At 33.5% G+C, this 26972-nt stretch overlaps 1 protein-coding gene across 1 annotated transcript in view; it reads right to left on the bottom strand.

The window, feature by feature from the left end:
* Positions 1–26972, bottom strand: part of LOC113394794 (potassium voltage-gated channel protein Shaw-like) — a 262752-nt gene that overhangs the window by 60009 nt on the left and 175771 nt on the right. Inside the window, exons 6-7 of the mRNA XM_026632216.2 lie at positions 21288–21602; positions 11686–11895 (exon numbers count right to left, since the gene is read on the bottom strand). Of these exons, the coding sequence (XP_026488001.1) occupies positions 11686–11895; positions 21288–21602 (525 nt within the window). The remainder of the gene's footprint in view (positions 1–11685; positions 11896–21287; positions 21603–26972) is intronic.

A 26972-nucleotide genomic window follows, 5' to 3' on the forward strand; every position in this document is an offset into this window, starting at 1 on the left:
TGGTTTTAATTACTAGGAGATGTATGCACACCCGATTAGTTAGGTGGTCAGACAGGATTTTAAATGACAATTATAATATCAAACAGCAATCGTTTGTGTTGTTCTCTCCGAATCGGACACAATTACAATAAGAATTCATAAAATCGATTCTAAAATGGTAGGCATCGACTAACACACACACACAAAGCAAGTGACAGATCTGCTAGTTCTCAATTACTTTAATACAATACAATTTTTAATATCATTACTACCATTTTCGTTAATAATAAAACGACTTTCGTTTTTTTTTTTTTTAATTTAGATATAAAATTTAAGTTATTCTACACAAGTGCGAACCAATTCATTTTTCATCCATTTGAGAGAATTATGGGCTATGATCGTTATGAATAGACGGTATTAAATTGTCCATTGGCATTTATATATCTGCGTCGTGTAATATACTGCTATGTACTATATATACTAATTACTCCATCCATATTAATATTGTATCCATCGTAATCTTGGAACGGGTCAATTTTGAGGAATATTCTAGGCATGTACAATGACCGCAGAATTATTGTTTTCCGTCATATTCAAGGAACGAGCTTGGTTTTACTTTTAGTATTTTTTTTACAATGAGAGCACAGGAAAATAAATATGACACTGTTAAGATGTGTTAATCATGCCTTCCATAGCCAATGTGCTACCAACCTTAGAAACTAAAACGTTATTTCCGTCGCATTAAGTATTGTTGTATACTGGTAGATTAAGAGACGAATTGTACCTAAATAAGACCAGATTCTGATTAAAGTTTCAAGTAATAAGAATATTATATTTTTTTGTTGTATACGTATTTCATGCAGACTACTCACGAGAAAAAAGCAGGCTCGAAAACTCTAGAGTGGTTTCGTGATTTCGTAAAAAGGCGCTCAAGCTAAAAATATTGTATCCATCGTAATCTTGGAACGGGTCAAGTAGCAAGTGTTGGTAAAAACATCTCATCATACAGAATTCAAGCCAAATATGACGTGACTGTTCTCAAACTGTTTTAACAATATTCTGTTATTAAAACGTAAAAAAAACAATTCATATTTTCATGTCTCTACCACGCTAGAAGAGCGTAAAATAAGTACTTAATCTCTAAAGAGAATAAGGTCGAATTTGCCTAGATGAAATGCATTTGGTGCTTAATACATTTTTAATTTTTGACATATTTAATATGTTTTGTTCTGTTTTTGATTGTCATTAGTCCCTTTGTTCTCATAATATGTGTTCGTATAATATAGTTGCATTCAAACCCAGACAAGATAACTAAATTATCATGTTCTGAATTTGTGTTTACAACTTATCCCGTGCTCTGCTGTCAAGGAAAATATCGTGAGAAAACCGACACGTGTCGAGTGGAAAATGTGCTCCGTACTTATCCAGCAAACTTGAATTAAGCAACGTGGTGAAATTAGCTCCCAAAACCATTTCAAGAAGGAAAGGAGGCTCTCCCCCAATAGTGCAAAAATTACATTGAATTTATTTTATATAATACATACAATTTTTTTTTAAATATAATAAATTAAGATTAAGAAGGTAATTAAGATTTTTTTAAAGCAAACTTTATAATATTGCCGCCTATTTAATTTCTCCTTATTTGTCTATTATTACCAGTAATATTTATTACCATTGATAACAAAATAAATGTAGAATAAACACAATTTCGAGTAACGAAAACGGAGTGATTAATTTAACGAAAATTAACAATTCCCATAATTCAAAAACAAAAGTATCTGTTCGTGTCATGTTAAACAAAAGGTTTCGATGGACGACAGTTCGTTTACAGGCAATTAAACCGGACCCGCGTGGAAAAGAGCAGCCGACCATGAAATGACATGAACGTAACTTAATTTGACCAATTGTAGTAGTTGTTAATCATTTTCCACATGCTATTACGTTAAATGTTGGGTTGTTATGTAATATGAAACTGCTCGTTTTAAAACGGTATTGAATTGTGGTTTTATTTTACAGAACCTTTATGGAACAGTCTTGGAACGTATTCCACCAAAACACTCCATTGCAAATCGGAATATATGTTGCAGAATTTTATTCTAAACTACACGCTCTTTTCTTTTTTTGCTGATCAACAATATATAATTTTTTAACGAAAGAATAAACGACTTCAAATAATACTTTGTGGAATAAATTACAAACAATGTTCGTACTCTTTAAAAAGTCATCCAGTATTTTTACCCTCAGGTGTAGTATTTTTTCGTCAAATTTAAATGGGACCAAACCAAAAAATATATTCTCAAAATGATTCACAAATCACAGAGTTTCCGAGGTAGTAAATATTACAAAAAAAACAACCTACTTCTTTCTTGAAGTTGATTATCATTTCAATTTGATTACTTGAACGTGGAATTTCGCTTAAAATATCCAATATATTGTACGTAATCCTTAAGTATCTATTTCTTTATTCGAACCCTCACGAATTTCCTATTCGTCTCGTTATAATACAAAACAAATCCGCTTTATCCTCATTAATTTCGACTTTTAAAAATCGATAGCCAAAAAAATATTCCTATTTTGGCTTCATTTTTTTTTTGTTATAATCTTTGTACTCCACGAACCACTAATGCTGTTCACATATGCGAACATACAGGCAGACGTGTTAACGAGTATTCTCAGTGTCATTATACAAATGCGTTCTTCTTTTAAAACTTTTTCAACGCTTCAACGAAACCCTCATAAAACTTCATTTCTCGTCTATCCGTAAGCTGTCTGTTATCGGAAACGAATTGAGCTTTTAATTTCAAATGAAAATTGTATGTTAAGGCTTACCTTTATACTGGGATTTTTTTTTTAATAAAGCAATAAAAAATAATGGCCGTCGCTTTTGCTCATAAACTAATTGATTCGTGAAAGCCCGCGTAGGTAAGTTACTCCGAATAAAACATACCTGTGCTATAATCGTTTATCGGTTAGCCGGGGGACAAGTAATATAATTAGTAAAAACTTACGACTTTAATTAAACTTTAGATTTAATAAAGAACGAAAATAGCAAATAAAATCAATGAATGAACATAATAATTCAAATGAAAATTCAAAAATCATTGTATAAATTGTGTTATTGTATAATATTATATATATGTAGATTATAAAAAAGCGTGGAGTTAATGCTTGTTGACTTCCAGGCAGGAGACTTAACATACATAATTATATAATTGTATTTAACTATCATGACTGTATTTTTAGATGTTGAAAAAGAGTAACTACTGAGTTTCTTGCCGGTTCTTCTCTGTAGAATCTACATTCCGAACCAGTGGTAGCTTCACTTAATACAGTTTGTTAAATGACGATTCAAAAGTGCTTGTAAAAGCCTACTTGAATAAAGTATATTTTGATTTTATACTGAAATATAGTTGTACAATGACAAAATTAAAAGACGACGGAAGTAATTATCATTTTCATACAATTCAAATACAATTACTAATGTTTTCTTAGTACTAGATAACATACATAAGCAGCCTGTAAATTTCCCACTGCTGGGCTAAGGCCTCGTCTCCATTTGAGGAGAAGGTATGGAGCATATTCCACCACGCTGCTCCAATGCGGGTTGGTGGAATACACATGTGGCAGAATTTCGTTGAAATTAGACACATGCAGGTTTCCTCACGATGTTTTCCTTCACCGCCGAGCACGAGATGAATTATAAACACAAATTAAGCACATGAAAATTCAGTGGTTGCCACCTGGGTTTGAACCCGAAATCATCGGTTAAGATGCACGTGTTCTAACCACTGGGCCATCACGGCTTTTTTCTGTACTAGATAGGGTTTCTGAAAACGAGAAGTAGATTGGATCGAAAGTCAACGCTCCTCACTAGAAGGTTCTGAGATCAACTAACAAGCTGCTTCCTCTAAATAATGACGATATTAAGTACAGTTTTGTAGGAAAATAGATAGAATTGTAAAAAGTACGGTTTTGTTATACAATGATAAATTATTTACCGAACGGTATACAATGAACTCATCTATACTAATACTATGGAGGTAATATTTCATTGTTTGTATGTAGGGGTAACCCCCGGGGTCAAAGAACCGATTAAAAAAAAACACAGGAAAAAACTACACTATTACTGAGTGCATATATTATTATAGGGTACATTACATTAGCAGCCTGTAAATTTCCCACTGCTGGGCTAAGGCCTGCTATCCGTTTGAGGAGAAGGTTTGGAGCATATTCCACCACGCTGCTCCAATGCGGGTTGGTGGAAAACACATGTGGCAGAATTTCGTTGAAATTAGACACATGCAGGTTTCCTCACGATGTTTTCCTTCACCGCCGAACACGAGATGAATTATAAACACAAATTAAGCACATGAAAATTCAGTGGTGATTATAGGGTATATATTATAATATTTATATCATATTATTTTATTCATTACGTAGTATAAGAAGTATGTCAGTCCCTGTGTTTAGTGCATAGATATTTAAAATTACACAACGGATTTTGATGTGTTCTTTTAATAGACAGATTAATTCAAGAGGAAGGTTTATGTGTATAATACATGCTCAATATAGAAGAGAAAGGTTGATCATTTTATAGGTTTCTTAAGTGGTGTCGTAAATAAACACATTTTTTGCGCTTACATTACAAACATTGGCTGAATCCTACGAGATAGATCAAAATAATAATACTACAGTATTGTATACCTTAAAAAGTCCGAGATGGTACTTTTCTATCTCTTAAGGATAATCCACAATAACCATTTTTATCCTTTGCTTTTACGAGAAATAATGGCTTATTTTCGAAGCGATTTTAAACAATACAGCATTAATCCTTATCCAATTAAGTACATTAAATACATTGTGCATTTAATATACATAGATCAATATGGACATTTATAGTATGTAATTTAAATTATTATTTTCGAAGATATTACAGATTTAAAACGCAGGGACGTAGCGTATTGTATCGTCTAATGACTGAAAAACGGTGAACATTGTAAGACATTCTGTAGTATATTTAGTATCAGCATTGCGCTCGCGCGAAGCTGGGGCGAGTTGCTAGTTATCGACAAATTGCTAGCAGCAATATCAATGAGTTTAACTTAAGACTTATGATCAACATCATGTACGCAATAATCAGCTAACATAAGATGCATTTTACAAAATTAGGCTATGATATTCTTTGGGCTAAAATTGCAAAGCGAAGTTTAAGAAGAATGTTTTCTTATGTGAGCAACATATAACCACTTGAGTCGGATTTTTTTTAACTTATGTCACGTTAAGAAGAAATTGTTACATTGACTTAAATTAATATTTTTTTTTTTTTGTGTGACATACTTTTAGGCACAGGCGAGTATAATTTCAAGGTCAATTTTGGGTATAACGTTTGTGTATTTTTTAAAGAGAAAAGGTTTTACTTCTATGATATCATGTAGTAAATACGACGACATAAGATGTGAAACTTATTTTGGTACGATACTGATAAGTTTGAAATTCAAGGTCGATATTCGGTTTTTTAAAAATTACAATATGCATAGCAAGGGGCAGTTAAAATATTCCACAAAGGCAAGCCACCGGCGGTAATCGCTTGACATCAGGTGCAAGTTACTTACGTGTAACGTATATGTAACGTGGGTGCAGCACGTTAAAGATGCAAATTACAAACACTTTTGTAACGTGATACTTAATTGGTCTCGCTGATTTTTTTTCATATATATTGTGGTTAAGATCAGGGTAGTTTTGGTCAGGTGTTAAATAATTAATGATGGTTCAGTTGAGGTGAAATACAATCAAATGAGCAATATCTGTTAAATTTATATCGAGACCACAATTAATGTACGTGTTGTTTTGATCTAAATTGAAATTAAATGAAACATTTGTTAAATGTCACTTTGCAGAGTAATAAAATACAGACAAACTGGACATATAGTAAAAAGAAATGTATATATAAATATCAAAACAATTTTAAGAATGTTGCCTTAGAGTGTTGCTGCAATTTCTCGTGCTCAATTATTACTCTTGAAATTGAAACAGTTCCACTTACAGTCGAACCATTTATAATAATAGCTCCTACTGGTTGACAAATTTATTGTATATAAAATTAGTTTTTTTTCGTGATATCGGTTAGTGGTCACTACCGCCCATAGACAATGGCGCTGTAAGAAATATTAACCATTTATTACATCACCAAGGCACCACCAACATCGGGAACTAAGATGTTATGTAAATTATGCCTGTAGTTACACTGGCTCACTCCCCCTTCAAACCGGACCACGACAATACTGAGTACTGCTATTTGGCGGTAGAATATCTGATGAGTGGATGGTACCTACCCAAACGGGCTTGCACAGAGCCCTACCACCAAGTAAAAGTAGTATTAGTGCCTTAATGTAAATAACTCTTAAGTGACTAAAAGGTTTTTAAAACATTTGAAAATAGAAACAGAGGGTGTTGTAGGCCATATTTCCATTTAGTAACATTATGATACTAGTTTTCACCTGCGGCCTCGCTTCCGTGTTAGGGGTCGTAGGTTTTTGGTTATAAAAAGTAGCCAATGTCCTTCTATGCGGTTCAAGTTCGCTTCAAACCTAATATCGTTATTGTGTTCCTTCAAACGTTATCTTCGACGTATTTTAGCCTTGAAAGCGTAACATATATAGATTCTTTCCTCTAATATTAGTAAGTATTGATTGTAAATTTGTTAATAAAAAAAAAATGTTTCCTTTTGCGTATATTTATTTGAGATATTAATCAAGAATGAATGACTATAAAGTATATTATTTTATGTATCGAAAAATCGAAGGTTCTCGTGTCTTAATATATCAAATGGAACGATATGTCATAAACGCATACATTCTCAGCTAACAAAGGAAACTCGTTCCTTTGTCAATGTATGTGCTTATGACATTTTTCTTTATAATCATATATGACAAATGGAAAAGCTATTCTTAATATAATAATAAATAATAATAATAATAATAAATATTGGACAACATCACATACATCACTCTGATCCCAATGTAAGTAGCTAAAGCACTTGTGTTATGGAAAATCAGAAGTAACGACGGTACAACATACACCCAGACCCAAGACAACATAGAGAACTAATGAACTTTTTCTACATCGACTCGGCTGGGAAACGAACCCGGGACCTCAGAGTAGCGTGCCCATGAAAACCGGTGTACACATTACTCCACCACGGAGGTCGTCGATATAATATATTATAAATTAAAAAGATTATATTTAAGATACTGATATATTCACTTGTTTTATATTTACTTGGTGGTAGGCCTTTGTACAAGCCCGTCTGGGTAAGTACTACCCACTCATTATGACACACAAGCTCCTAAGGTTGCTGGTGCATTGATTACGAATGAAATAGTAAAAAAAAAACATACAGCGCTAATGTTTATGGACCGGGTGGCTCATTTGTAGGCGAATGTCTACCTATGTTATAAAAAATATATATGTAAGCGCGTCATAATAAAACCATAAAAGTTGTAATAAACAGTCACATTTTACTAGTTTAATATAATAATTCTTGAAATACAAGAATTGTATCTAAAACAACGGTCAGTTTCGAAGAATATATCTTATGCAGAACCTCCACAGTAACAAACGATCCTTTGTTAGAACTCACACCGTTCTGATGTGTTTGATGTAATATCAAAGGCACACGTCAGCGTAGCATTCTCTCACCGATGCTGTTAATTATTCACGAATAATAAATCCATAAACATCGGATAATTTACGTGTGAATGCCAAATACATCCTTTGTATTGTGAATTACATATACACGACAAAATAATGTACATGCCCAATACACTTATTTTTTTATGGTAACGGTAGGCGGACGTGCAAATGGCCACCTGTAAGTGATCACCACCGCCCATTGACAATGGCTGTGTTGTGTTCCAGCTTGAAGGGTGAGTGAGCCAGTGTAACTACAACTACAAGCACAAGGGACATAACATCTCAGTTCCCAATGTCGGTGGCGCATTGGCGATGTAAATAATGGTAAATATTTCTTACAGCGCCATTGTCTATGGGCGGTGACCACATAACATAAAAAATGTATATGTATATATCACTTATATTACGTAACGCAATGTATCAGTCGAACATGTCTAATAGCAGTACACAAATATGTCAATTAATATTCATGCCAATAACTATTTACAAAACGATTTTCGAAACAATAACAACCTCATTGAAGCTTTTAAGCTCCAGTCAGATTTTGAGATACTTAGAACCTCGTTGATATTACCAGCCTGAATGGGATCGTTATTGTTTTAAACATTGTTGTTTATAAGTAATTAATTTACATAAAAGTTAATAGACGCCTCTAAATACAGCAGTAAGTGCAGTTTTAATTTGTAGTTGAGATTGTTTCTATACTAAGATTAGTTACAGCAACGAAGAGGAATTCCATGATTATACTAACGATTCCTTATTAAGACTTAGTATTTATTGATGAGCCGAGATGGCCCAGTGGTTAGAATCCGGGCATCTTAACCGATGATTTCGGGTTCAAACCCAGGCAAGCACCATTGAATTTTCATGTGCTTAATTTATGTTTATAATTCATCTCGTGCTCGGCGGTGAAGGAATACATGGTGAGGAAACCTGCATGTGTCTAATTTCAACGAAATTCTGTCACATGTGTATTTCACTAACCCGTATTGGAGCAGCGTGATGGAATATGCTCAAAAACTTCTCCTCAAAGGGAGAGGAGGCCTTAGCCCAGCAGTGGGAAATTTACAGGCTGTTAATGTAATGTAAAATGATAATTTATTGATTTCTAGATAGGATATATGGAAATTTAATTGTACTTTACAGACATACTCTGTTATTAAATTATGGAAAAGAGTAATTACTTGCTGGTTCTTCTCAGTAGAATCTAATTTCCAAACGGGTAGTTTTAGTTTCTAGTATTGTAAACACAGTTTACAAAACTAGAAATTTGTCATACGAAATAGGTAATAGATTTTACTTCATAAGCATTGTCAAACAAATACTAAACTTGACAATGGTGTAACGACATTACAAGTATTAAAAGGACCAGAATCACTTTCGTTTTTATAATATTAGAAAAAATTGTAGCCTAAAATTAATTTTTACTTGAATTAAAACCAGGTTAAATCAACCCTAAACTCGAGTCAGTCTTCCGAAAATATCAGAAACAATGGCCGTTCTAGATCCCAGTATTACTTCGAAAAAGTGCAAGAAAAATATTTACAATGCACTCCGAAAAGTAAAATTAAAAATTCTGAACAAAAAATCTTTCGTAATGAGTACAAGTAATCTACAAATCGATATTATTTCTGGGAATATTTATATTTAATTAATCATTCAACAGGAATGTCTTCAATATATTGAATTTAAATCATATATTCCAGATTGACATAGCGTTGATTTTTTTATTTTAATTAGGCATTCTTACAAATAGACCACCTAATATATCCCGCTGAGTTTCTTTCGCCGGTTCTTCTCAGGTCCGAGGTGCTAAATTCCGAACCGGTTTTTGACAATCAATAAGCAAGTGTAAACACTTCTATATTGCATAAAGATTTTTGACTTTTGATTAATGGTTTGTGCACGCAAATACATTTTTCTGCATCTTCTACCGAATTTTTCACGGGGAGTGTTCCGAGGAATAGTTTGGATTAATCCCGGCTGCTGTATTACACCTTCGAACATCTCGTCAATTCAAAAATTCTAAGCTTCACCCGCACCAACTAGATGTCTGAAAATCCTCAACAGCGCGAGTTTTAAGACATTTTCTGCCTCGTACAACCACTTTATGGAACCAGTTTTCGCTTTCGGTTTTTCCGAACCGATACGACTTGGGAACCTTCAAGAAAAGAGCGTGCTCCTTTCTTAAAGGCCGGCAACGCATCTGCAAGCCCCCCGGTGTTGCAAATGTCCATGGGCGATGGTAGTCACTTTCCATCAGGTGAGCCTCCTGCTCGTTTGCCACCTATAACATAAAAAAAAAACATTGGCTCTGTAATATATATTTAACCATCCCTTATATCGTCGCTGCGCCACTTACCTTTAAAAAGTACTAATTGTAAGTGGTAACCGCCATCCATAGACATTGGTGCTCTCAGAAATATTAACCATTTTTTACATCGGCAATACGCTCCCAGCTTTGAGAGCTGTTGATGTTATGTCCCTCACTTGTTCTAGCTCACTCACTTCAAACCGGAACACCACGATACTTAGTTTTCTGTTTGGTGGTACAATATACGATGAGTAGATGGTAACTACTCAGACGGGTTTACACAAAGCCTTATTATATAAAAAAAAGAATCTCTTTCTCACGTCGTGTTTCAGAGCCAGGATTACTTGTTACCAAAACTGATTGTAAAGTGTATTTAATAATTCGGATTTTTCGTGTAGTGTTTGACCGCTAATCAGAAATGATATCAGAGATTGCACAGTATCGACCGATAGCTTGTAGGAACTAATCAAGCTTGAATATCGCAACAGTTAAACTGCCGCCTTTTGATATTAAAGTCGCAGGTTCAAGACGCCTATGGCTATTACCAATCTTCAAAAGGTACCCCGTTATTTCATGTATGGGATTCTTTACACACTTAAACTCCCACAAGTTTAGCACGTAATTGAGTAGTTAAAAAGGTTTATTAGTAGCACCCAAAAGAAAATGAATTAGTCACAGTTGCAATCAGAAACATCATGAATGCATTGAATATTGGTCCGCTTTTGCTCCTCATGTGAATAATTGAGTCATTAACGTTATACTATTAATAATAATGAACAATTACAAAGGTAATAACGACGCGGCGTCGATTGCTGCAGTTGTTTTACGAAATAGGTACACGTATTCTGTATTGTTGATTAAGCTGTGGGCTTATACGATAGTATCAATTTCACGCGCAATAAACTTTGCGTTGTATACGAACTAAACCTAACATGTATACAAATCAAGTGTTAATTGTCCAGTGAAATAGATGTATTCGTTCAAGTTAATGTATTAGTGATTGTAGTCTGTGAATGAAAAACTGCTGGGCTAAAGCCTATTTCACCATGTGACAGAATTGTATTGAAATAAAACACATGCAGGTTTCCACACGAAGTTTTCCTTCGCTACCTCAATGATAATTTATTTGATATTATAAGGACAAAAATAATTTTCAACGTTTTTCAATTAATAAGACGGTGGTTTTGGATAATGTTTTTGTTTTGTAATTTATTTATTTTTAATAATGTTAATTTCCTTCAAAAAGTAGCTATCTGTCATTAGATAGCAAGTTTCGCTGATTAAGTGGAATTACAAAGTCCTGTAGTCTAAATGTAAATGGTTCGTATTAAACATCAAATTTTTTAATTATAATTAATTTTAGAATTGTCGTTAAAGTTGTCCCAAAAGTAATTCAAAACGATGTAAATATGTATTATTTATTATTGTAAGAATAACTGTTCAAAGATTCTAAATTTTTGCCGTAGTAATTAGTTTCTTGCATCTCCTGTTGAGTGGATATAAAACTCATAGCGATTGTTGGAAGTGCTTCAACAAGAATGAATTTGAGAATGAATTTTTCTTAATATCTGTTACCTCACTTTTGTATATAAATTAACGGAACATATTATTTAAAATTTTAATTACACTTAAAACTATAGTTCGTAAATATACGAAACACTTATTAAATTACTATATTTTTGCGCTAAGTCTACACTTACCTGAGTATGTGAGTAGAACATGGAGAAGTTGGACACTATGACAGGCACAGGAAGCGCTATCGTGAGCACGCCGGCGAGAGCACAGAGTGCTCCAACGAACATGCCCAGATAAGTTTTGGGCGCCATGTCACCGTAGCCCACAGTTGTCATCGTGACGATCGCCCACCACAGCCCCAGTGGGATTGACTTGAATTGATTATCCGGATTATCCTACGAATAAAATATAATTTTACATTATAAATGTAACCAAGTTCATAAAATGACCGTTCAATATAGGTAGCCTAGCTAGGTAGGTAGTAAGTATGCTCTTATTATAGTATGATTTTTAAAGAAACTTTAGACTTAGAAATATCTTATTTTAATAAACACTTAATATGTTACGAACGTTTAGTTCTAATACTTTTGTCTGAAAATAATTAAATTAAAAAAGCAGACAACGATGATTATCATAAATGTGATAAAAACAAGAGACCCAAATTTAAACCTTAATGTTCGACGTTATTAGAACTAAAATTATAAACTTTATTCGTGGATTTTATTTTAAAACTTAATCTACCCAATACAATAACTATTTACCTCAAAATCATTTACCATTTACAAAGCAAGAGGTTTTAAATTGTTGAAGCACTTCGATTGAAAATAAACCTTAAACGTACTCCAAGAAGTTCTTTATTATTAAGCAACTCACAATTGGGCTCAAGAATGAGGCTTAAAGAACTTCGGAATAATTTTACATTTAATATTCTTCACGAACGGTTTTATTTATACAAGCAGCGGAGATGTTACAAATTTTGATAACACTACTTGGGGTTTCTTGCCCGGCCACAAGGACTAGGGGCTTCTCAGTACCCTGGGAATCCCCCTTAGGAGTTGGAGGCCTGCATAGGCGGGCCGACCGTCAGGGCGTAATAGTAGCATGCGAAAACGATCCCGTGGCGCCCGCCGACGAGTTTTTTAGTGAGTATTCCGGGGCCGGTATGTACCGGGGCGCACTCAGCGTCCTGAGCCCAGGCGAGTCCCACTTCCACGTGGGGGAAACGCGTAATGCGATTTTCCAGCAAAAAAAAGGGTTTCTTGCACGGCATTACGCCTAAGCTAACTAACTCAACTTTCGAAAGAGTTATATGTTTGTTTGAGAAAATCGGCATTAACGTATAAAACAGTTTTCTACACTAATTTTATCAAGAGGTTTGTTTGTATGTTAATGTTCAGAATTAATGATCGAATTCAATTATTTTTTTTGTTGTAGAAAGCTACATTATTCCTATGTGGTCTAGAGTATAAAATATATTTATGTCAAATAATATTCTTTATTAATAAATTATTAAAATATAAAACCGTTTCAATGCTCGCTGTATCTGCTATATAACAAAACCACCATTTGTGATGAAGTCGCAGTAGTATTCAGGCACAGCGGCCAATACCATAGCGAACAGCTGAGAAGGAGAGATTATAGTGTTTATTTTTATGTGTTTGTGTGCGTTAACATATGTGAACTGTTTATTGCCCCAATTTTATAGTAATACGACGGACACGTGACTCGACTGGAGGATATACAGTTAGACAGCTCAAGTACATCATGATGCACGACAATTTGCGGAAATTTTCCTCACACTATCTGTAATAAAAATCAAAGCAAAAATATACACACACACGCACGATTTAATTTATAACGACGTAAACCTCTTTTTTATTATACTTGCACAAATTTAAACTTTATTAATAAATAATATAAAATATAAATAAATATCTTAAAAAATCTGGCTTATTTAGGCGGACGGTCAAACGGACCATCTGATGGTAAGTGTTAACCATCGCCAAGGGATATTAGCGCCATAAAAAAGACATTCCTTACATCACCAATGCGCACCCAACCGTGGGAACTGAGATAAAATGTCCTTTGATCCTTTAGCTATAGACCAGCTTATATAGACTAGCTTCAAACCAGACAACAATAGGTTTTGCTGCTTGGCGGTACAATATATTTACATTACATTATATTAGCAGCCTGTAAATTTCCCATTGCTGGGCTAAGGCCTCCTCTCCCTTTGAGGAGAAGGTTCGGAGCATATTCCACTACGCTGCTCCAATGCGGGTTGATGGAATACACATATGGCAGAATTTCGTTGAAATTAGACACATGCAGGTTTCCTCACAATGTTTTCCTTCACCGCCGAGCACGAGATGAATTATAAGCACAAATTAAGCACATGTAAATGCAGTGGATATGCCTGGGTTTGAACCCGAAATCATCGGTTAAGATGCACGGGTTCTAACCACTGGGCCATCTCGGCTCATTAATAAATACTAAGTCTTAATAAGGAATCGTTAGTATAATCATGGAATTCCTCTTCGTTGCTGTAACTAATCTTATTATAGAAACAATCTCAACTACAAATTAAAACTGCACTTACTGCTGTATTTAGAGGCGTCTATTAACTTTTATGTAAATTAATTACTTATAAACAACAATGTTTAAAACAATAACGATCTCATTACAGACACGTGCAGATGCACGTGTCAGATTAAGTAAGAAATAAATAAATAATTAGACGATTACAAACAAGGCTTACACTATGTATTGTATGTTTTAATCAATTCTGTAATAATAATAATTTAATTTAAGTTATTTTTGAATTGTATTGATAGCATTGATATTAAATAAGGTACGTTGACTTCTGTTCATTATTGTGAGTCACGTGATTTGTAGTGAGGCTTATATAAGTGATGGAAGCTCGGTACAGAACATTTAATTTACTCTTTACTCTTCCTGGAACAGCAAGGTGTTAACATTTAAGGTACGATATAATTTTGTGATATAATATAATTGTTATTGCTTGTTAAATTATTGATGAATATATGAATTGTGTTTTTTGCAATTATCAAGATACAAAGTTAGTATTAAGGTAATTGGTGCTAATGTAAATGTTAATTGATACAATATTACGATTACTACAGATATTATAATGGTTAAATAAATATTTGTGTTTCATATATAATATTTTATTGTCTTAAAACCTTAAAGTATAATAAAGTAATAAAGAAATGGAAATTATCTTAAAATATCCTGACATAATGTATTAAGGCTCTGTAAAAAATCTAACACACGCGTTCGAACCACTATATGATGAGCGGATATCTACCCTGACTTGCACAAACTTATGCAATATCTTATTTAATTTTGAATATAATATTAATCATTTACATAACAATTTTTTTTTTCATTATTATTTACTATATTTTTACATAATATTTTATACATAATAGTACTCGATGTTGTTTAAAAAGATTAAATAAATGAACGAGGAGTTAAGAAGTTGTATGCAGTACTAGTTTCCATATGCAGTTTGACGCAATTAAACACTCTGTAGACGAATAACTACACTCACAGCCAGAAGAGCAGTGATTGGCTCTACATAATCCGACACGTACTTCTCATCTAAAATAGGCTCGAACGAGACATTCTTTTGAATTGAGAATAGCAACACGTACCTACTATTTATATCGTACCCTTAGAATAAGCTTTAAAATATCGTAGCGGTTTTTGTGAAAGTTTAGCACGAACAAAAATAACACCAGAACTATCATCCCTGTCTCTACCAAAACACGTTGACGAGTTTTTTTATGCTCTAAAAATAGCATTGACGTCGAAGCATTTTTACTTTATATTTTAGAATATATGTTTTTTTATTCGTGCATTTTGTTCCAAAATATTTGTATGTGCATCTTTTTGTATAAATCGTATTCATTTATTATAAAGAGGTTGGTTTTGTATTTTAATGACTTAATAGGTAATTTGATTGGTGTAAATCTTATAACATTCAGTTTTCAATATTCGGTGGGGTATAAGCTGTATATAGGCTGTATATATTATGAGGTGACTTTGCCAACGGAGAGCAGGCTCTTTTTGGGCGAACACTGTCAACACTAAAATAAGATTAAATATACGTCACTAATGTCACTTCGCTTACGTTTAAGGAGTTTCTTTTTACACCGTTGTTCTATGCAAGCCTATAGATATAAGAGCCGAGATGGCCCAGTGGTTAGAACGCGTGCATCTTAACCGATGATTTCGGGTTCAAACCCAGGCAGGCACCACTGAATTTTCATGTGCTTAATTTGTGTTTATAATTCATCTCGTGCTCGGCGGTGAAGGAAAACATCGTGAGGAAACCTGCATGTGTCTAATTTCAACGAAATTCTGCCACATGTGTATTCCGCCAACCCGCATTGGAGCAGCGTGGTGGAATATGCTCCAAACCTTCTCCTCAAAGGGAGAGGAGGCCTTTAGCCCAGCAGTGGGAAATTTACAGGCTGCTAATGCTAATGTTCTATGCAAAGTCAAACTAGTAATTTCTTCATAGTATAATAGAAAATCGTTTACCACCGCCTGTACGCTTGGATTTTTCAAACAACGTAACTGATTTTAATGCGTCTCTTATCAATAAACAGAACGATTCCAGAGAAATGTATATTCGTTTAATACATGCATATTAGAATAGAGGAAAGCCGAGAATTACAACTTTCATAAAAACATTTTTAATGTTTATGTCTTTAGTCTAAAATTACAATTTTTAATTTTTTTTTTTTTATATTTTATGTCTTTAGTCTAATAGTTGTATATATACCGTTATTGTATACGCTCGAAGCCGGGATGTGTAGCAAGTCAAAATCTAAAGTATTCCTTAAAACAAATACATTGTTATTTTTTTAATTCATCATAATTAAAGGAAACTTTAGATAAGCACAAAAACATCTGTTTACTCTTTAAATACAAAAAGTTCTTATATATTATTATACAATGACTTGCCTTTCATCGACCTTTGACCTTAATTATATTATACAACCTGCGCTTATAAGCCTCGGGGTAATATTTGTAACGTCACGTCGTCGTTACGGGTATAAATGTATCAACCATTGTTTTACCGAAGTTGTATCAATTTTCTCGCAATTTCGTCTTATTTAGTTAAAGCCCAATAGTAGGACTTATGTTAGAAGCTATGGGATGTTATCATCAGCTGTGAACTAGTGTTGTGTTTCAACTCAGCTATACTGAGCTCCTTTGGCCAAACAACATTGTGTGTCAAATTTACAAATTATTTTCAATTCTCGTTGAGTTCTGTACTACGTGGGAAGTAAATAAAAATAAATTGTTCCTCTCTTTCTTTCCAATGCTGGTTTCTGGATACAGATGAGACAGAATTTTAACCGACGAGCAATTTCCTTCACCGCAGAGCACCAGATGAATTATACAAAATTACGCATATAAAAAAATCCAAGGGTATAAATGATACGCGAAGTGTCATATCTCTCGAAAACTTTTGTTCCGAAATCGAATTAATTTCGACATCCCTCCGAGTCCGATTTATATAGAATATTTAAGAATGAATTATTTTCAGTCTAACAAAAGAAAACTGCTAAAACAATTTATCATTTACATACACTCGTAATAAATATGAAAGGATCGTTGGCTTTGAATAAAATATTGTTATGAAAATATTGTGGTTGTTTCTTAAAGGATATGTATGTAGAATATTTTTTAATGTTGTCTGTGTAATAACCACGTGTAACCGCCAGAGTTTAATGAAGGCATAGTGACTGCATTTTAAGCTAAGATAATTTCTTGTAGAAAAGAAAATAGGATTAAAATGGTTTGGTAGAAGGTTCGATTTTAAAGGTCAAAATTATCTAATGTAACATTTTGCAAAGCAAATTTTGTCCAATTATGACTCTTTTTTAAGTGAAATTTCTTGTACTTATAATACAACCTCTTTAGTTAGCTAATTTTAAGCACAGTTTTTTAACGTATCATGTTGGTCTAGTGGCTAATTTCAGGGAAGGTTTTACTCAGTACGAAAGGCCACAAAGGGATTTCTAAAAAAAAAACGATTATTCCGAATTCTGACGAGTAAATAATATAATTTAGTATTTATATTCTTATTGTAATATATTTTTATTTTCCGCATTAAATTATTATTGAAAAAAGGCAATCTAAAAAACGGTTCCATTAAAAAAAAAATTATAAAGGGTCTCGGGTCTCCACACCTTTGTTCGCCCAGCTCCTCCAAACTCCTAAATAAAGCTACAGAAGACAAGAAGGGTCAAAACGAGATTTTGTGTTTTTCTGTTGCAAAATATTTAAATGAAATAGTAAAAAAGTGGTAGATTTTTGACTATCAATAAGCAAGTGTAAACACTTCTATATTGAATAAAGATTTATGACTTTTGAAACAGTTAAATTTTATAACGGCCAGGAATTGAGAATTTGTTCATAATATATAAAAAAATTAAATTAAACAGATTTATCTTTTATCAATCAAATTTCTAAAACCATATTGTATAATATTTCATTCAAAATTAAGCTCAAATGCGAGATAAAATTGAGATGTATTCGAATCACATCTCGTACTGAACTTGCAATGAATGAAGCGACTGAATACTCGCTAAATGTGCTTTATTGTATCACGATTGCAGATCAACACGCTAAATGGATTTACACTCCAATCAATACCGATTTACGATTGGAATTTGTATTTTAAATGATTTCTAGTAATCAAAACGGAATGACTATTTGTATACAAAGTAAACGTTAAAGAAATATGTGCATATATCACCGTAAAATTTTAAATACCGTTAGATTATAATCTATCTCGCGCAATTGTAAACTGTCGAAGGATTGTGAACGGTTATTCAACTAACAATAAAACATATACAATTTCGATAGTTCATAATATTTCGGTAAGGATAGAGTTTCTATAATTTGAATTTAATTTCGGTTCACAATCTTTCGAAAGTTTACAATTTTACGAGGTAGATTATAATCTAACATATATAAGATATCTCACTGCTAAGCTTACTTGATGGTAGCCTTTTGCAAACCCGTTTGGGTATTACGCGTTCATGACATATTCTACTGCAAAAAATCCATATATTGTTTTTTTGTATTCCGGTTTGAAGGAAAAGTGAGACAGGAACATGACATCTTAGTTACCAGCGCAATAAGCGTCTATAGGTAGTGGTGAACAATGACTATCAGGTGGCCCATTTGTCCGACCGCTTACTTATACTAAAAAAGCGGAGAAGGACGGGTATATAATTGGATAAGCAGAGATCTATCTGACAAGGATTATTTTTGAATGTCGTCAATAACGAGATGCTTAACTACAAAAGAAAAGTAAGCAAATGAGAGAGCAATCGTATTTGATCCCGTGATCTTCGATTAAGACCTTGCCAGTATTCTATCCACTGGACCATTTCTTTCGTACATATAAGATAATTTTAGTATTACATGTTAATTAATATTTGTATTTGTATATTATTTTATATGATTCCTTTTTAGGTTTCTTTTGTTTAGAAAACTAACCCAGCTTAATTTATGAGTACCCCGCTCCGGTTTCGCACGTGTGCAGTATGTTAATAAGGAAAATTATATGATATATGTATATATATTATGTCATAGGTTGGCGGCGAGCATATAGGCCACCTGATAGCAAGTGGTCACCATCACACATAGACAATGGCGCTGTAATCTATAAAAGTGTTTATAAGGTTACAAATTTGTGGGGAAAAAATTATGAAGATTAACTTTGTTTTTTGCTTAAATATAAGTTGAGGTGTAAACATGTTTTCTTCATCACGAGAGAAACTTGAATCAAGTTTGAAAAACAAGATACTTTTTATATTCCTCGAGATTCTTGGCAATGTATTCCAAATAATTATGTCAGATTTATGAATACCTATTGAATGATATATATATAAAATCAAAATATTCTTTATTCCAGAAGACTCATAAAATCGCCTTTGAATCGTAATGTTACGGTGTTGAATTATATGTAGAGTTACTACCGGTTCGGAACTCTAATAGATTCTACCGAGAAGAACCGAGAAGAAACCCAGTAGTTACTCTTATCCACTATTTAAATTACAGAGGACGTCATTACATTACATACATACATTAGCAGCCTGTAAATTTCCCACTGCTGGGCTAAGGCCTCCTCTCTCTTTGAGGAGAATGTTTGGAGCATATTCCACCACGCTGCTCCGATGCGGGTTGGTGGGATACACATATGGCAGAATTTCGTTGAAATTAGACACATGCAGGTTTCCTTACGATGTTTTCCTTCACCGCCGAGCACGAGATGAATTATAAACACAAATTAAGCACATGAAAATTCAGTAGTGCTTGCCTGGGTTTGAATCCGAAATCATCGGTTAAGATGCACGCGTTCTAACCACTGGGCCATCTCGGCTCTCACGTACGTACGCCATTAAAGGATAATACTAAGTCCACGTTTTTTATCTTTAATATAATCTCGTTTCGAGTAATATGCCATATTTATTAATGTATTTTTAACTAGCTAACATTTTCCCGAAGCAAGCAACATTATATATGTTTTCATTTGTTTGTATAGCGTTATTTTCACTGTTAAACATATATATCATGTATCAGTAACCTTTGAAATCAGAATTGTATTGCCTTACAATGCTTGATAATATTAAACCAGATTAAACCGGTAATAATAATTATAATTTATTCCCTAGACAAACGCAGGGTGTCCTAACAATTACAAATAATTTATACGACAAGCTTCAGGTCTTTTATTATTTATCATGTTAATGGCCATTTCTTAAGCGTTACGAAATTTTTGTGACAGCATTTATAATCAACTATGTACCTAAGAAAAAGGAAGCAAGTGATTAAAGACAAAAGGATTCTTTTTGCTTGGCGATCTTTTATATACATATATACCTTTTAATGTTGCAGTGCCTTTATCTGTGGGATAAGGTGACCATTTACCACCAGGTACTTAATGAAATAATGATATTAATAGTTTAACATGCCTTTTTGTATTTCTTTTTCATTTTCATTTTTGTATAATTACATAAAAATCAAAATCCAAATATCGTTTAATTCCAAATATGTCTGGGTCATAAATACTTATTATATATGTGTACTAGCGACCCGCCCAGCTTCGCAAGGGTGTAATGCTGATACTAAATATACTACAGAATGTCTTACAACATTCAGAGTTTTTCAGTCATTAGACAATACAAAACGCTATGTCCCTGCGTTTTAAATCTGTAATATCTTCGAAAATATTCATTTAAATTACATGCTGTAAAGGGCCATATTGATCTATATTAAATGCACAATGTATTGAAGGTAATTAATAATTATAAGGATAAAGATTAATGCTGTATTGCTTAAAATCGCATCTGCAATTAAATTCAGCAATTAAATCTAATCTATCTCGTAGGGTTCAGCCAGAGTTTGCAATGTAAACGCAAAAAATGTGTTTATTTACGAAATCACTTCAGAAACCTCTAAAATGTTTAGTGTTTATCTACTATATTGTGCATGTATTATACATATAAACCTTCGTCTCGAATCAATCTATCTATTAATAAAATCGCATCGAAATCCGTTGTGTAATTTTAATGATTTAAGCATACATAGGAACAGACAGCGGTGTGTAAAGCGACAACATAGGTATTATTATTTAAATTAATACAATAATTTACATGAGCGCACTTATCGAAATATTGGGTTCTCGGTTTTCCGGATAAAGGGCGGATATTCAATTTAAATAAATATTGCTCACCTGTGATTTCTCAGCATAGTACACGAGGCTGGCAAATATAACGATGCCGAGGACGAGAAAAAACACCAACAAGGTCAGCTCTTTCGCTGACGCCTTGAATGTATGTACAAGGATCTTCAAGCCGGGACTATGCCTCGTAAGCTTAAACAGCCTGAGGATCTTGATGATCGAGATGAATTCTAAGATGTCAGCTTTGTCCAAATTTCTTTTGACAACCGTCAGCTCGACCACGACGTCCATGTAAAAACTTAATGTGGCTATAAAGTCGATAATATTGACTGGTGATTTGACGAATTCTATGATATTTGGGGCGACCTGAAATAAAATTAATGGATTAATTTTATTATAGAACCTTACGAAACATAATTAAGGTTGAGTACCAAGCAAAGCTTTTTGAATTGTCTTTTCATAACATAACATAATCAGCCTGTAAATTTCCCACTGCTGGGCTAAGGCCTCCTCTCCCGTTGAGGAGAAGGTATGGAGCATATTCCACCACGCTGCTCCAATGCGGGTTGGTCTTTTCATAAAAAAAATTAAATTAAAAAGCTATCACTGGCTTAGTCTTCCGATAATAACTATCAAGGAAGTCAGTAGTTCATCAATTAATACATATTTGAAGAAACATTTGCTTAATATAAAAAGTGTGCTAACAAATTTATGTGCTTACTTGGGGGTAGGGCTTTGTGCAAGATTATCTGGGTAGGTACCACCCATTGATCAGATATTTTACCGTCAAGTAACAGTACTCAGTATTTATTTGTACTGGTTTGAAAGGTGAGTGAGCCAGTGTAACTACAAGCACAAGGGAAATAACATCTCAGTTCCCAAGGTTGGTGACGTATTAGAAATGTAAGGAATGGTTAATATTTCTTACAGCGCCATTATCTATGGGCAGTGGTGACCACTTACCATCAGGTGGCCCATATGCTCGTCCGCCAACATATACCGTATAAAAAATGAAGAATTAAGATTTTAGGTATATTCTTTTCACCTATATATAAAGTAAGCATTTTTATTTAGCTTTTATAGGGTATTTTTATTCAATAATTCAACATGCAAACCATAGATTTTGTATCATAACATTCACACTCACTTTTAGTGCAAAGGTATTGCTAAGGAAAAAAAATATATAAAAAATACAAGCGTTTGAAAAAACCATAAACAAACCATATGTTATATACATATCTGTATAATATCTGAAAATGTATCAAATATAAAATGAACAGCAAATTTTAATGATAAGCTTTATTTACACATAATGCTGGCTCAATATTTGCGCTGTGAAAAACCTTGTATCAAACGCGAATGTGGATATTTCTTGTCCTGTTTACTCATTAAACAATCACGTAAGGGAAACTAGAAGAATATTTCAGCGACCATGAGGCATGAATTCTTACTTCTACATAATACTTCATAATACAATTATAGCGTTTGATATGTAGCAAAAGTTTTAATATACAATTATTGCATACAATAAATATATACGAACGTCGAAAGCAGTTATTTTCTCGTTTTCGTAAGCCAGTTAAGCAAGTTGTAACAAATACACATAAAATACATAATGTGATCTATGTATACATGTATAATGTAAATTTATGTAAAACAAACAAAATAATTTCGGCAAACGAAATCGCAAGCAAGTCGACGTCAAATCCAAAGCAACTTTGTTTCTACTTATATTCATTTTGCATAAATTTCGAGATCATTATTATGTATCCAACAGCGTCAGATTCTGAATGAATATTAAATACTTTTTATAACATAAAATTGACGTAAAAATGACAACGCTTAGCATAATAGAATACTAAAAAATTTCATAAAAAGTAGACTTTTTCTGAACCGGAATTCTTTGATAGGCAAAACTTCAGCGCCTTCAACGCCATAATTGATAGCGAGAGAAGCTGGAAGGAGATGGTCTCCTTCTGCAAGAACATAACGCAGAAGGAGGCCATGGGGCAAATCGGGTGCATGAAAAGAGTATCTTCGGTTAACCACATCGCCAAAGAGGGCCAGGGACAAGATATAGGCATACCCCAACATAATAGTCACCGGGCTAGAAGATTCTCTCTATCCCGGGGATACCCCTAGAGCCAACCGTCGGGCCGTCACGGTAAAAGGTGCAATTGATCCCGTGAACCCTATCACAGAGACGTAGTGGATGCCGCTGTTTTTTTAGTGTAGTAGTAGTTTCGACGCACTCGGCGCCGGTAAGTCCCGCATACCTTACTCTCTGTCTGGGAAACGCATAAACGTCCTTTTCGAGATCAGAAAAAGGAAAGTGGCTTAAGTTGATAGGGCTGATCTGATGGCGGCTGATCGGTAAAATATACCGTATACTACCGATCAGCCGCTATCAGATCAGCCCTCCAGCACGTGAACCAGCAGCTGATATGGCTTCACATAAGGTGAGCTCCGTTGAGCCCACGGCAAGGAAAGAATGAGATTTTCTTAGATTTTCGATAGATAAATAAGAATCCTACAAAAGCTGATTTCATAAGGCAAATTCCAAAAACTATTTTTATAATAACAATTCCTAACAACCAATCAATACCTGCCATCTTAATTCGATAATACAATTTATAGATTCAATTTAATAATTATTTGCCTAATGGCTCGCAGTAATTGAAGAGTTTGCCATTTGGCATTTAAAAGTCAAGGTTAAAATAATTAAGTTTTGTAGACTTCAAATTGGAAAAATTCAAAAGACAATAATAATTTTCTATGAAGCTTTATTTTATGAGTAAGTTCTAGTGAAAGTGTTTTTTTTTTCGTCTAAATTATTGAGTGTTTTTATTATTTTAATTAATAAATACAGATGACAGCAAGAGTATCGAACATCTAACTTCTAATTTGGTAATTTAAAATAATATAAAATAAAATAAAATTTAGCTTTGAATAAACAGAAAAATACAAAAATTCTTATTAATAAAATTCCGAACGACCCTTGAATAACCATATATAAGAACTTCAAATATTTACAACGTCGTCTTTTTGCGAAATCAGTAAATATAACAACATTCTTTGTTACTCGGAGCCTCGATATAATCGGCAAATTTTTATGTTATCTTAATTTATCTAAAGATGTTTCTGAATGAAATGTTTGAAGCGAAAATATTTTATGAATAGCATAAAAAAAACAGCCAAAAGAAGCGTCGGAATAATAAGAAAACGCCCGAAGACTTTACAGTATTATCATCGTCTAATTTTTAACAATGAAAAACAAAATTCACCTCTCACTATCGACATTACCTTTTCACATGTTATTTTCGATTTCACTATTCTCAAAAGCCTGCAGTTTAAACAAATCCCCTTACACGATAAATCCGGTTTCAGTCTCACAATCACTATCGAACGAACCGACCGTTGCAAATCATCTATAACGTAGAAGTTAGAGGGTTGGCGTCGAATATTTCTCTGAATGTTGAACGTTTGGCATATCTCCGATAGATAGTTTTCAAATTCATTGAAATTGCTATCGGTTTGCGTCTGGCTTTAACAGTTCATTAAGGCTCGGTTTAGATTTGATTACTAGGACCTGTGTTGGACTTTTCAATTTAAAATTGTTTATCATGATCATAAAATTCAGTTATAAATTGGAAATTACAATCACGTATAAATTCGATGTTTTTTTTTTTATGTCATAGGTGGCAAACGAGCAGGAGGCTCACCTGATGGAAAGTGACTACCACCGCCCATGGACATCTGCAACACCGGGGGGCTTGCAGGTGCGTTGCCGGCCTTTCAGGAAAGAGTACGCTCTTTTCGATTCGGTTTAAATAATAGTAAAAATTTTGGAACACGTTTAAATTTAGAATCATGCTTAGCATTGTTATTTAAACAATATATTTTACCAATTTTGTTTACTATGATTGTCCTTGAGACTGTTTGTTTATTGTCGTTCTCGTCTAAATTATTATTCTGTGGTCCTCCATTACTGTAAATAATTCTAGAACGCTCTAAGACGATTATATTGTCACAAAATATAACTTTTGCGAGGAATGAAGTACAAATACGCCGAATGGTAAATAATTGATGGCCTATAGATCTTTGGAATCTTATTAAGGTATTAATCACGATATACGTATAATTATATTGACTCAATCTCAGTTGAAACCAGACACTCTGCAGTTTGATGATATGAATAGGTCACGTACGAATATACGTGATGGTGAAAACATTTCGAAGCTGAACAAGGACATCTATGTTTATATTCTGAATTTATTAGTAATTCATTTCATATTCACGCAAGTACAAGTACAAGTTCACGCGCCACTTGTACTGGAGGCTGTATGGGATATATCCTTTGTACCCGCTTATGTACCCAACATTGTTCGTGCTGGGTATGGTCGGGTACAATCAGTTAAAGGTGCGGCGAGAGTTTGCACTTATAGTGTATTTAATTAAAGTACTCCGTGGCAAGGAGCACAACCATGGAGTATTACGGTGCTTGAGTTTTTGTGTTCCGGACCGCTACGTGTGGAGACGGCGGCGCCCGCCGCTGCTGTCAGTGCCAACCGCCAGGACCAACCTACTGGCCAAAACGCCTCTCACGCGAGCGATTCGTACTATTAACGAAATCCAGAATAACATAGATATTTGTTCGAGTCAGTTCAGTGAACTCGCTAGAATTATTTTATTTATATTATATTATAAGCTCTTTTTAGTCTTTTTATTGTTGTCTTGTTTTATTGTTATATCTTAAATTTTAATTTAGTTTAAATATGTATGTCAGGTCTTTTTTATTTTTGTAATTATATTCTAATTAGATAATGCCTCACTATCGCATTAGGTTATAAGTAACTGTAATGTTAGTGATAAGGTTGATGAATAAATAAATAAATATTCGGCGGTGAAGCAAAAAATCGTGAGGAAACATGGGTCGATTGAACTTATGAAACATGTTTATCACCCAACCCGAATAAAAACATTGTCCAATAAACTACAAACCTTCTCCCCAAGCAGAGATTGGGTCAGTTTGCTCAGAAATAAGTCTTAACTGGATAGAAAAAACTTTAAACTATGTATTGAAATCAATTAGACACCCACCCGGTTTGGTAAGGATGGAATTTATTGCTAAAAAATGGTCAAAATTTTTTTGTCGTTGCGAAATGGGCCGTTGAAATTTTGCAGCCATAAATTTTTGGTTAAATATAATTAGGAACCCATGATATGTTTTAACGATATTCTAAGCTTTAAGAAGTGTTTCTTGTTAGGCAAACATTGTGGTAGCTTGGCTAATATCTATGATATAAACATAATTTATACCACTCAAGAATAATTTTGATAATTTGAGTTTTTTTACAATTGGCTCATCAATCTTGAGATTCCCTCTACATACAAACAAATACATAAGGTAATACATAAGGTAAAATACATATTCATAATAATATTAGGTATATTTATTCAGAAGTTTTAAGATTATTAGAAAGGTCATTTATTTAAAAAAATATTTTTATTCTAATCATTGTGTATAATTTATGGTTGTAATAGTTACAAACTGATTGTACAATTTTCGGATCAAAGCAAAAAAATTGCAAACTAAATAAACGAACTTGTTTTAAGTGAGTATATTACAAGCTATCACCAACAGATGGCGTTAATCAATTAAATCGGGTTTTTGAATCGCGCAGGCAAGACAATTGTTTTCAGGTATAAATAACAACATTGCAAATCGAAGAAAAT

The sequence above is a fragment of the Vanessa tameamea genome, chromosome 17, assembly GCF_037043105.1.
Source record: "Vanessa tameamea isolate UH-Manoa-2023 chromosome 17, ilVanTame1 primary haplotype, whole genome shotgun sequence".
Classification (NCBI taxonomy): domain Eukaryota; kingdom Metazoa; phylum Arthropoda; class Insecta; order Lepidoptera; family Nymphalidae; genus Vanessa; species Vanessa tameamea.